The sequence below is a fragment of the Pimephales promelas genome, chromosome 9 (assembly GCF_988280905.1).
Source record: "Pimephales promelas chromosome 9, fPimPro1.hap1.1, whole genome shotgun sequence".
NCBI lineage: Eukaryota > Metazoa > Chordata > Actinopteri > Cypriniformes > Leuciscidae > Pimephales > Pimephales promelas.
Genome location: NC_142777.1, coordinates 26,575,017 through 26,588,196, shown reverse-complemented (window position 1 = coordinate 26,588,196; position 13,180 = coordinate 26,575,017). Strand labels below are relative to the sequence as shown.

General features: G+C 36.4%; 1 protein-coding gene across 6 annotated transcripts in view; it reads right to left on the bottom strand.

Annotated features, from left to right (window-relative positions):
• diaph2 (diaphanous related formin 2) overlaps positions 1-13,180 on the bottom strand; it is a 453,020-nt gene that overhangs the window by 313,683 nt on the left and 126,157 nt on the right. For all 6 annotated transcript variants that reach the window (XM_039655194.2, XM_039655195.2, XM_089134932.1 and 3 more), the window contains one exon: positions 23-97. In XM_039655194.2, the coding sequence (XP_039511128.2) occupies positions 23-97 (75 nt within the window). The remainder of the gene's footprint in view (positions 1-22; positions 98-13,180) is intronic.

Sequence of the window (13,180 nt, the reverse complement as noted above, 5' to 3'; positions counted from 1 at the left end):
TAGAAAATCCAGCATAACTTACAGTTTCTTGTCAAGAAGCCTCTCCAGCACATCCAAAAGCAGTCCGAGACCCTCATGGCCAAAGTTATTAACCCAGCTAAAGACAGAAAGAGACAGGGCTTTGTTAGAATACATAAACCCAAATGAGTTGAACTGACAAACAGTACAGGTCATTGTGGCACCTGTAGCAACACGAGAACATGAAGAAATGTGATGATTTTGTTACCAATATTTCTGTTGGTGGCTTAATGTGAAGAATTGTCCACATGTGTGTGACCACATGTAACTCCAGAGGAAAGAACAACATATTTAAAACAGGTTCATCTAAAAACAGCACATTGCAAATGAAATGAAGACGAATGCAAAATGAGAGAATTATTCGTGTGTGGCGCCTTTAGGCAACTTGTGTAGGCCATGCACTCCAACAGGAAGATAAAGAAATGCATGGAAGATAACAGTAAAACCGATAATGGATTGTTTAAGATAATTGGCTATAAAACAGAATGTATCTGGAGACGTTAAAAGACCTGGGGGAGGATAAGAATAAAGTGTGTGTGTGTGTGTGTGTGTGTGAGAGAGAGAGAGAGAGAGAGAGAGAGAGAGAGGGATACACAGAGTGTGAATGCATATAGAGTATGCTATTAACATCTCTTGTTCTTAGATCCAGATTGTCAATAAACCCAAATAGATGGGGCCATTTGTTGCTTTAAAGGGGGAACAATAATTCTAAATTATTTTTTACATGTTGTTTGAACACTTATGTGTGTCCACCGAGTAATAACCTGTCTACAATGGTTGAAATTCACCTACTAATTTTTTATTATTTTGTTATAATCCACATTAATCAGAAACAGTGTCTGAAAATACCATATTCCAGATTTCCCCCTATTGTTACAGTAGGGGCAAGTCCCGCCCATAAGTGGTGTCAATCTAACCTATTAGGAAAGATCACACTATGAGTGAGCCGCACACAATCCCCAATGTTTCCTATATCCTTGCTTTAGCGCCTAATATAATGGCTGTGCCAGATAAACATGACAAATGTTTAGTTTTGTATGTAACAATGAACATAAGTGTCACCATAGACGAAATCAGAGCAAATGATGACACAGTGGATGAATTTCATGTATAAAGGAAATGTGCCAAATAAATTAGGAAAAGTATTTTGTGTTGTGACTGAATCACTTTACACTGGAATGCTTCATAAACGAGGGTCAGTTTAATGCTGAATTTGCACAAAAGTTGATTCTGAAAGAATGGTCGATACCATGCTGTTGCTTTGTCTAGCTGTTTGTTTGCGCTATATAGATTACTTTCGGTTTCCCTCAGTGAACGCAGTCAAGAACAACGTGCACAAAGTTTCTATCGGCTATTGAGAAGGCCTCTAAGAAGGCCTCTTAAACAAGGCTCTTGGACTCTGAGGGCTCCCTGGAAATTACTATTGGGCCCTATGTGAATATGAAGGCCCCAAAACCCCTTAAGGAACTATTGTCACTCTTTGAGCTTATTTTTGTGTGCCAAAAGTATTGGAAAAATTGCATCATAACTGCCTATTTTCCCTAAGTTAAAGTGAGACTACATTTTTAAACATTGCCTCATTTTTTTTGCCTCATTTGCATAATATTTTATTGCATAAGTATAAATGATCCCACAAAATGGGCCTAGAGAGAGCAATAGAGTATGTTTTAGCATAGTTATTAAATTTGAACTATAAAAAGTAAAAACTTACACCCTTCACTCTACAGTTGTTTGAACGACTGTAAAAGATGCACCTTCAAATAAAAAAGTAGATATTCGAATACACTGCTTGATATTTGAAATCTGTTCGAATTCGATTTTTCTCAAAAGTGACAGCCCTAATGAGGGGTGGACCTCAGTTCTTCAAGATCCAGGGACAAGAAAAGTTTTCTACAATTTTAAGTTAAATGTATTAATCTGAAATTTTAGGGTTCAGAAATATAAGAGCTCACACCCATGTTCAGCAGGCAGCCTATGAATATAAATCATTAGAAAGGATTGTTGAAAAAAAAAAAGAAAAAAAGCATCACAATAAGTATATTGTGATTCTCAAAATATTTGCTGACCAACCAGAATTCCAAGTTTAGTAACAACATGCAACAATGTTTACATCAATTAATTCGGATAAATATCAGGTAGACTACCTTATAAAGCTACATGTTATATATATATATATTTTTTTTTTCTCAAGGAAAAATCTCTCAATGATGCTGTTAATATGGGCTCCAGGAAGTTGGTATTATTATTAAGGGTAAAAATCAACAAACCAAATATAATGTTGTTGTTTTTTTTTTTATAATGATGTTATAATATTTCAAAGATATGAGTAAAATTATAATATGTAATATAGCGCATATATTTAGCAAAAATGATCCTCCCTATATGCCTAGTTCATTTTTCTAGGCTGCGGTCATTAAATGGCTTTTCTGGGGTAAATGTTACGTGACAGGCTATTGTTCTCCAGTTTCCACGGTTGATGCACTGGTTTGATTACATGAGAAATGTGTTATTTCTCATGATTACATAAGAAAATAACACATCTCAGCAAGTTGTAGGCTAGTATCTTCCATAATAGTTCATTCAAATTGAATTACTAACTAAAAAAAGAGCTTTAGATCAATTAAACCGAGGTCCTGATCTGGCACGTCATTTTAAAGAGTGCAAAAAAAATTAATTATTGTTTTAATTTCGTAATAATATTGACATAATTTGAAAGCTGAGACGTTGTTTCATATAATAAGTAACCTGCCTTGTCTTGCCTATATCAATGTCAGTGTCCTCTTTGCCTCAGGATTTGTCATTGTGTGAAAAAAAAAAAAAAAAGAGAACATTGTCAACACGATGTGCAAGATTTGGCAGCGTCAACACTGTGCATTATATTTATTAAAACCGAGAAAAAAAAATAAATTGCAGCCCTTTGGAGATTTCATAATCGCACTGAAGGGGGGTTGGGGGGGCCTTTGGAGATACCTAGCCCTAGGGCCTTTACAAGTCATAATCCGTCCCTGTCCAGACATCATAGTATTCTGGCAAATTCTATAAATAAACATTTTCAGGTAATGGTATATACACATCGAAAAATAATCGTCCAATTAATCGATTATCTAAATAATCGTCAATTGCAGCCCTATAATCAACTAACCATTCAGAAATGTCCTGTTGCATTCTAAAAGTTACTATTTCTTGAGTTTCTTCATCAATGTCCAACACTGGTTTGAACATTTGAGGCTGAACACACCTACTGACAATTTCAAACATTTTAGCTTTGTGAGATTTTCCAGTTGTCTGAAGCATGAGCTGTAAAGGCCCTGTTCTGGAAAGGGTGGCTGGGAGCATCAGCTCATTTGCATTTAAAGGTACATGCATGAAAATGGTGAGTTTTTTGATTATTCCTAAATAAGCGCAAATCGGAAATGTTCTAATAAAAACTCTGTGAGGAAATTCACAGACACATTCTGAAGACAACAGAGACTTATATTACATAGTGTGAAAAGGGGTATAATAGGTCCCCTTCAAAGGACCATAAGTCAATAAGTTACTACTTTCTTTTTGACAATCATAGTGAGCAATGCAACAAGCATATTAATTTATTTATTTTTTTGAACATATATGGTCACACAAGACCCTCAATTAGGGATGATGCCTGTAGCCTAAAGCAGTTTCAGGAGACTAAAATTCACTTTTTCACAGATAGCAATTAGATTAGTCTAAAATTAAAAAGACAAGGGCTCACCATGCCATTACTCAAACTTCATTACCAACCCACCAAACTTAATTTGAAACGTATTGCCATTTGCTGTACAGTACATTATAATGGCCTGATTTGTTAATAAAACATAACAGTATAATGTGCAAAATTTATAATCATCTGTTTTCAGGGGAGGGGGTTCTCGTTTATTGTTTCCAATTTTGCCTCATCACTTTTCAGCTGTTTGTTGAAAGAAAAACACAGTTTGAGGCAGATAATGAAAAATGAGATCTTCGGGAGCGACATTATCTAGCCTTGAAGTATAAAAGCAGTGCTCCTGTGGAGGTGAGTGGAAATGAGGGGTGCGAGCATATCTTATTCACTTATAACAACAGTGTGGGTTATGGTGTCAGTAGATGAGTGTTGAAAACATGAGGCTAACATCTGAGGTAATGTAGTGAGACCTAATCTTAGCCAACATTGACATTGTACCGCTGTGGTCATGTCGCTCAACAAGAGCACCAAATTACCAAGCAAACAAGATTTTACAGAAAGATGAGACAACAGCTCACGGTCAAAGTTTTCTATTGCAGTAGTGAACACTGCATTTGTAGGACAGCCAAAAAAAGGATAATCCACCAAAGGTTCCCTTTAGAAAATTTATATTTATTGAACAGTTTTTGATTTAAGAGTGAGACAAGGTCTGTGATTATCATTAGGATGCAGAAATAGAAGATTATTTTGAATAATATGTTTCATATAAAAACAAAATAAAATAAAATAAATATTTTTAACAACCACTAAGTGCATTTAGGCAGCAAAAAAATTGTATTGTGCAGTATGAAAAAAAAAAAGAATATTCATTATGAGATTTGAGATATGAATATATATATAATACATTATCTAAAATTCAGTTCATCTCAAATCTCATAATGATTTTTTTTCATACTGCACAATACAATTTTCTTTGCTGCCTAAATGCACTAAATGTTAGTTAAAAATATTTAACTACTAAAAAAAACAGCAGAATGGAGGTTTTTTTTATATATATATAAAAAAAAACCACCAGAATGGAGTACTCTCAGAGGCTTTTATCACTCTTATGGCATCTTCTCTCAGAGGATAGAGGCATATATATATATATATATATATATATATATATATATATATATATATATTTACATGTCTTTCTGTCTGTTTGTCCATGAGTCTATGTCTTAGATTGCCCGCCAGGTTTTCATTGAAACCCCTGAGTAAACATCGCATCATTTCCTGTCAAATCAGCTCATCAGTGACCTAGCCACACTCTGTGGCGTGGATCCAACAATTTGATTTAGACTTATTCATGAAATATTGATTGAGATGATCCTGGAGTTAAGCGGCAGAAAAGCCAGTAGAGTTACTTGACAAGAGCACATATATTTTCTGGGTTAAAAGAAATGTGCACGGCCTGTTAAATAATATATATATAGTTATAATAGCATTTGATACATACAAGCTACTAAATATAATCAATAAACTGGCAATTCTTTAAACTTCCAGAGCATAACACTTCACAAAATAATAAACACTGTTTCTCAACTTCTTTCTATGATGGTGAAATATTCATGTTTACAGTAGCAATGACAAAATATTATCAAGCCAATCAAATCAAATAATAATAAAAAAAAAAACGGCAACAGTGACAATACGAGTTGTAGCGCAATCATAATTATGTTTGACATTTCATTTGAACATTGCATGCATTTGCAATCAAAAATCATTAAAGACCATCAGCAGGATTGTATTGCATAACCCCACTTGACGCTCTAAAAGTCGGTTAACAGCCTTACAATAATGGCAGGTTATTCATCTGACCTCCTGCCTTTATTTTCTGAACCTTCTAATGTCAACCAAAAGCCTGGCTGTTGAGTCTGACATTGTTATTGCACTTGAAGAAGATCTAGTGTTGTGTTATTGAGAACACTCTATGAGAGAAATGCCTTTGAAATTGTATTAGGGCTAAGCCATGGACGGTCTCATCTGGCTGCCCGTGGCCTATTCAGCACTGCTCTATTCCACTCGAGGCCCTCTGCTCCTAGCAACAAATTGCTCTCAACATTTCAACCCACCACTGAGCACCATAACAGTTAGTCACTGACTAAATATTGCAACTGAGGTCCTTCTGCTGTTCATGACAATGTCCATGACTCTGAGTGATGCTGAAATCACAGGGAGGCCCAAGGCAAGGATGAGAAGAGATTGACTTCCACAATTTAAGTACAGTATTAATGCAATATCAAGAAAATGTATAAATAAATAGATTATTTATATATATATATATATATATATATATATATATATATATATATATAGGGTATTTATTATACTATGACACATTCTTCCTCCAAGCATATTTCCAACAAAGCCTTTCAAACCATTCTTAACCTGTTTTCATGTTAACTGTAACACTCATGCTTAAAATGTGTTATATGGCCTCATTTCAGATACTGTTTTTCAATAACCATGCATAAACATTATTTTATCAAAAATACAAACATGTACATACATGTTGCTCATATATTATGGTAGCCCTGTTTGTGCAAAGTAGAGTGTAATTTTACCTGTGCCATTAATAATTTTATAAGCAACTGAAAAAAGCACAAATGTCAGGGCATGTCTAAACATCTCAAGGACCCCATAAACACATTAGACCCCAGAGGGTTAAAGACCATAGGTCAACGTAAGAGTCAAAGGATGATTGGAAAAAAAGAGCAAGAAAATATTTTAATCAAAAATTGGACAAAGGGTCCTCAAGTCTAAGCTACCCTTCTAAGTAACCAAAACATTTCAAATTAATTATATATTTATTTGTAACGTTTCCTGTCAGTTATTCATTTTTCTCTAATGAAGACATTATTTTCTGCCCTGCCGTTTATCCCATGGCTGTATTTTTGATGACAAGGCAAAGGTTTGCTTATCACTCCCCTCCATCCGTCCTTCTCTTTGGGTGAACATGCAGGAGAAAAGTCGTAATTATCTGAGGGTAGTGAGTGATGGAGGATTAATAAGGCAATGAAAAAAAAAATGTTTGGCTGATTTCATCACAATTGTGAAGTAGACAGACACGGGCAGCCTGTCTTTTCACGGAGCTTTTTGCAGACGCCTGACAGACACAGGGTTCTGGTGCGTTAAACAGGGACTGAACCCAATAGCACGCTCAAAGAACAATATCCCTGGTGTCAGCGTTCTGTGATGTGTCTGCCACACACTTTAGAAGGAAGGCACTAGGGCAAGAACCTGTTCTGTTTAAAAGGGCCGCTGTTCCATCTAATGGCATTTGGATCCCAGCAGGAGTCTCAATACAGCTGAATTGACTGCACATCAAACCACATCAATGCCAGCTCCACTTCTCTCTGGGATTGTAGGCTGTGAATATAGGGTCATGATAAAGAAACAGCAGCAGAATGTAGCAAAAGTGTGTGTGTGTGTGTGTGTGGTAGCAGGATTTAACATTTAAAAATGGCTAGGATTTTAACTGATGACTGATAAACTGCATTGAGCAAATACCATATTTGGAATGTCTTCATTAATGGTGGGTTTCCAAAGGGCAGAACAAGCAGACAAAAACAAACACAAAAAGGCCCTTGAAAGTTAGAAATGGACTTTTTCTGTCTGCTGCCTTTGACATCACAGCTCAGGATAGTCACTAATGCAAACAGATGGCTTTTCCCAGATATTAGAATCGTCCTTGTCCATGTCTCCCGGTCTTTCTTCAACACTTTCTCACGTTAATGTGCAATCATTTTAATGATCATTTTAATAATGTTTGTGTTAGTGCGAATCAAATCAGAGTTTCATTTCCTGTGCGTTAAAAAGTTTGCTTGAGCTATGAGTGAGCTGACCCGATCTGAGTCAAGTGGGACAGTTTAACTTAATACACCAGAGGCCATAAATATTTTAGAATTAAATTCAAACATCTGGTATTATTGATCTGGTGGTAAAGTATGTCATAGAGCGGGCAGACAGAGACAAGGGAATCAGTCATGACAGTCACCTCGCATGCTAATGGATTAGCGATTCCCCCGTTCAGAAGTCAATGGTGGCATGTGTGTGCTCACTACAGCTTTTCACGCTGCCAAAGGACTGATGTGGGCTGTCACTCAGAAACATGTAGGTCACCTGCTCCTCAATATCCTGACCCAAATAACTTGAGTCAAAAACATCAGATACACAGCGTGCTAGAGGAAAAATAAACCTATAAATACTCTAATATGGAGCACTGACATATAATCTGTCTATATCACACTTCCTTGTAATGCTTGTCATGGAATTACGGAATTGTAATACTCGCACCGAAAATAAAAAAAACACACAAAAAAATCCATATTAGACAGATCAGTCAACCACAGTATGTAATTTCAGCATGAGACACACCACCAAAAACCTCCCTAAAAGGTGAGAAGGCTTGACAAAACAATTAATAACAAGAGAGAATGTGGTGAAAATCACAGACAGCCCAAAGATATTGAATTTAGCACAGCAGAATACTAATTTTCCCCATGTACCTGTGCAATACTATTTCTCACTTAAATCAATATGGAATTCAAATCAGATATCTGAATTATGTATGCCTTGCTGCAGGGCTCCGCAGATACGGCTAGCTTTGAGGTTAACAGATGGTGGCATAAAATGAAATGGGCATCCCGCTTAAAATATACCCAGTCACGAAGGACATTAGGATTGGTGGGTTCCTTTACTGCCTCGGAAAAAGCTCTTCAGTAGTGGCAGATGTGACCACTGCTTCTATTAGACCCACTATAACACAGTCTCGCACACATACAAAAAGCTTGACAGGGCATGCAGGGCTATGACGGCTAAATGTGTTATCAATAATCTTCACAAAGCAAATACAGTGTCTACGTTTACAGAAAGCTTAGCCGCAGTGTCGGGGTACCAAAATAAGAACATGTCCAATCAAACCTTGGGCCTAACGGTAGTGATAAACAATGTAATTAGTAAGTAGCATGTATTTGCACAAATTAAAGCCAAAAATAACTTTACTTAGGAACTTATTAGCATAAAAAAAACACTGCTGAAAACAGTTGTTAAACACTGTTACTTTCTTCATAAGGTCATTATGAGTCAAAAACGCTGCAATCTCATGTAGCTGTACAAGCATGAATTGATAATTTGTCCAGCTTCAGTCCTTTATTTCTCCTTGGTGCTAGCTGGATCAGGGGAGCTGATCCAGAGCCTGAGGGCCATGAACTAGGTTTCTAATAGTATTTGGAGTCTAGAGAGAGAGAGAGAGAGAGAAATAGAGAGAGAGAGAGAACTAGGCACACATGGGAAAAATGACCCTAGCAGAGTGCCGCAAACTTGGCCACAGTCTGCCGCCACGCCGATGCAGACAATTTATTTCACGGACCAACAGGTGAAGTTCTGATCACTTTCTTTGGATAACACAGTAACTCTAAATATGTTCGAAGTTTTATCTTAAAATACCCGGAAAGTAAAAACTGTCTAATAGAACCCAGTCACACAAAGTAAAACAGGAACAACAGACAACACCCAGACAGCTAATTCCCAATACTTATACACTATTAATTAAATCAGTCTTTTGACGGCAACAATCTTTTCATAATATTTATTTTAGCATTGCATGAGTGTACTGTCTTTCCTTCATACCTCCCATCAGGATTTAGCTGGAGAAAATATATAGAGAAATGTCAAAATGCATTTATAAAATCAATTATGTATGATGGACAAGGGTGTCTAGTCAGGTGTGTGAAATAAATCAAAGTTTAAATGGCAGGCATGCATTATAAACAATGCCTGACAACTTCCAATGGAATCTCTATGTCTCCTGACATTATTCAAGACAGTTTGGCTGCTTTATTATATTATATTATATTATATTATATTATATTATATTATATTATATTATATTATATTATATTATATTATATTATATTATATTATATTCATATAATTCCTTTAAGTAGCCTTTGTGAAACATGGGATAATTGGGTTATTGCATTTTGCCTTGCTTTTAAGTACTAATACTTAAAAATTTAATTAACCTCTGTTCCAAAACCTAGTAAGATTGGTAACTACTGTTTACATCCTAACTAGGGCCGGGTATCGAGTTCAATACTTTTTAGGCACTGACCGAATTGCCTCAAAACCATAGAGTAATGACCATAGAGAATAACCATAGAGAACTCAAAAAATGTCCTGTCGTTCAGTACTAAATTCCGATACCTAAGGGGTTAAACTTGTCAACTTCAGTGAGCCAATAAGCATGCAGTATGATTGGCTGTATTATGCTGGTTACACCCAGAGACTTGGCTCGCCCATGAGGCTGTGTGTAAGATTCATTACTCCCATAAATGTAAAAGATGTAGAAAAGATCACAATTGTGGCTACATTTCACCAGGCTCGTACGTTAACTTCATCGTTGCAGCCAACACTGATTCACACTAGTTTATTAATAAACAATTAAAATGTCTTCTTGATATTTTTTCCTGACAAATTCATAACCATTAGGCTACTTTTGCAAGTCTAAGTCTGTAAAAAAAAAAAAAAAAAAAAAAAGTAAAACTGGAAAATGAATACCTTTTTTAGGTGATAACATGTAATGTAATCTTGTTAAAATGGATTTCATAAAATTGGTATCGAAAAAAATTATCGTTCAGGATCCAGTATCAAATTCAAGGTATAGGTATCAAACATGTATGAATGATACCTAGCCCTAATCCTAACCATCATAGAACCTCAAAAGTGACTTTTGCTATTGAATAAAATTGATTGGTCAGAGCTGTGGTGCAGTGGTCTCGCACCCAACTTTCTTGTCTATACATTACAATAAAAACAAAGAAAAGTATACATTTGCTTACAGTGCCCTCCAAAATTTTAAAGTGCCCTAGGCAAAATAAAGTGTTTAGGACAAAAAAAATGCTTATTTATTTGGTGTAACTGCATTAAAGTAACTTTCAATTGACACCAGTAATGTTCCCTTAAACATGTTCCCTTAACAAATAACTGGAATAAAATTAGTAAGTTGAAGCAATACAATTAAAACTGAAAGAAATAGCAATAAAAAAAAAAAAATACTACAAGTGCACATACTGTAAGAATAAAAATAAAATTACAAGGTAAAGTGAAAATCTAAAAATTAATTCCACAGCCCAAATATGAATGGATACTACAAAATAATATAAATAATACTAAAATAGCAATAATTAAAAGCTAATTAAAGTTAGTGCACAACAGACCAATTAGAACAGTTTAGTGGTGGTTTCAAATCTTTTTTATTTATTATTATTATTATTATTAGAGGCCAACCACCGAAGGAGGCACCTATTGTCTCAGTACAGATTCTTTTTAGGGGCCAAGCACCAAAGGTTGTAATTTAGCGCTTAAAAAACTTTTGAGGATATATTCGAAACCACTAGTCCAATAGAGACGAAACCACCGTCAGAAATTTGAAAACAAAGGTCGCTGGCTAAATGATAATGTCCAAATGCGAAAATATTGATAGTAAAGGGTAATACAATTATTCAAAGTCACGTGTCAGTCATTTTTGACGTATCTTTTTCACATAAATGTCTATAACTCTGAAGCGAATTGAGATATATTCACCAAAATTGACAGAGAATTATGGGCTCACTCTGAGGACACATAAAAAATGGTGGGACTGAGCCTCTCGGTGGTGCTATAATAGAACAAAACGTGAAATTGCCATTGAATTCAATACAGTGATTAAAATGTTATACTTAACAAATGCATTGGTGTAACATTACGAAAGTCAGTGATGACTGCGTCTTGTGCTTGACCCCGGTAATGGCTTCTTACAGCTATATTTATTATTATTATTTAATAAAATGTGTTTCCATTTGTGTTGTCCCTTGTCAATGCAGCCATCACAAAATAGTTTCACAAAAAGATTCATGCTGACATTGCCCACAACCCCACTTTGCCTAGAGCATTACTGTACTTATGTTGCCGCAGTGTATTATGGCAGAGCATAATAAGGACAGATGTGTGACCGATGAGAAATAGAGTGGCATCATACAAAGTAGCAATACAGATGGATGTGCACTTCTAAGTAGACTGGCGCATTGAAGAACACACTTTGCGACACCTGTACTGTGATTGTTTCATACCGTTCAAAGCCTTGAGTAGGGCTATAGCCTTCAGGATCTGAGGCTGAACGGATTCCTGTTAAGGGGTATCAAATCTTCAAAGCCACTAATAAGCCCATTACCTCCCGCACATGTGTCCACGGGTGCTCAGCAAAGGATGGCCGCATAGGCAGAATGATGGATTCTCAGGCTCTACGGGGCGGACGGTAGAGTCAGCACATCTTCACTCCAATAGACATCTCTGTTTCCTTAGGCTCATGTCCCACACTGCTAACTACAACACTCAACTAGCTTACATTCCAACCCGACACAGCAAAATAAATAAATAAGTGTTACTTCTAAAAAGCATCCAGCTCCACCGTGAAGATTTGGACATAATGAAAAGTTGGAGCAAAGTTCAGGTTTGTCTGATTTTCTCCTACACATATCTTTGAGCCTGCAGATTCAATATGGAAGTCACAGCTAGGATTTAAAGTGGAGTGTAAAAGCCGAGTGTAAAACCGAGGGCTTAGCACCTGAAATGTCGCCATGTCGCAGGCGAAACTTAAATTCCTATTGGTGGTGCATTGATGAAGAATCTGTGCAGTCGGTACGCCACTGGAGAACTCTCACTGCTCGTCTATGTGCAGAAGCGCAAGCGCCATTCGAGCTGGTGAAATGGATGGCTAAGCTGGAGGGTTTTATGCATGAGTGGGTGTTAAGAAAGTTCTGGATTACTTCTTGCATTGTATTATTGTTTCTGGATTACATTGTATGCCCGTGGCACTGTTTGTACAGCTGCATCAGAAAGAAATAAAAACAGAGAGAATGAAAGGATGAGAGAGGCAAGAGAAAATGGCTGCCATTAGTTACAGAGTATATTAACTCTCCATAAATGAGGCAATGATTATCTGTTAGTCTACATTTTGGCAAGTTCAAGAATTCAGAGTTAATGAAACAAGACTCCAAGTGTGAGAGAATGATGGATATATAGTGAGAAAAAGCCAGAAGATGAAGAAGAAGTGATTTCAGTCAACCAAAATGAGCAGAGGAAGATTGAGAGAAAACTAAAAAATAGCCAAGGGGAAGAAAGCGTGAAATGTTGAAGGAAAACCCTGTCTCCGCCCCAAGCGCAGCCATCTGTGTATGGATGTGTGAAGCTGGGAGCTCCACACCTGTGAGGGACTACTGGGAATCGGGAGCCTTCTCCAACTCAGAAGCCACCTGGGCAGCAAAACAGGTGCTCGACCCAGACAATTAAACTATTACATAAACACAGGTCAACCAATCATAGGAGATTAAGAAACAAAGACAGTAGCTCTTCTTTCTGACTTATTTTTCTGATTGTGCAAAATAAAATAAAATA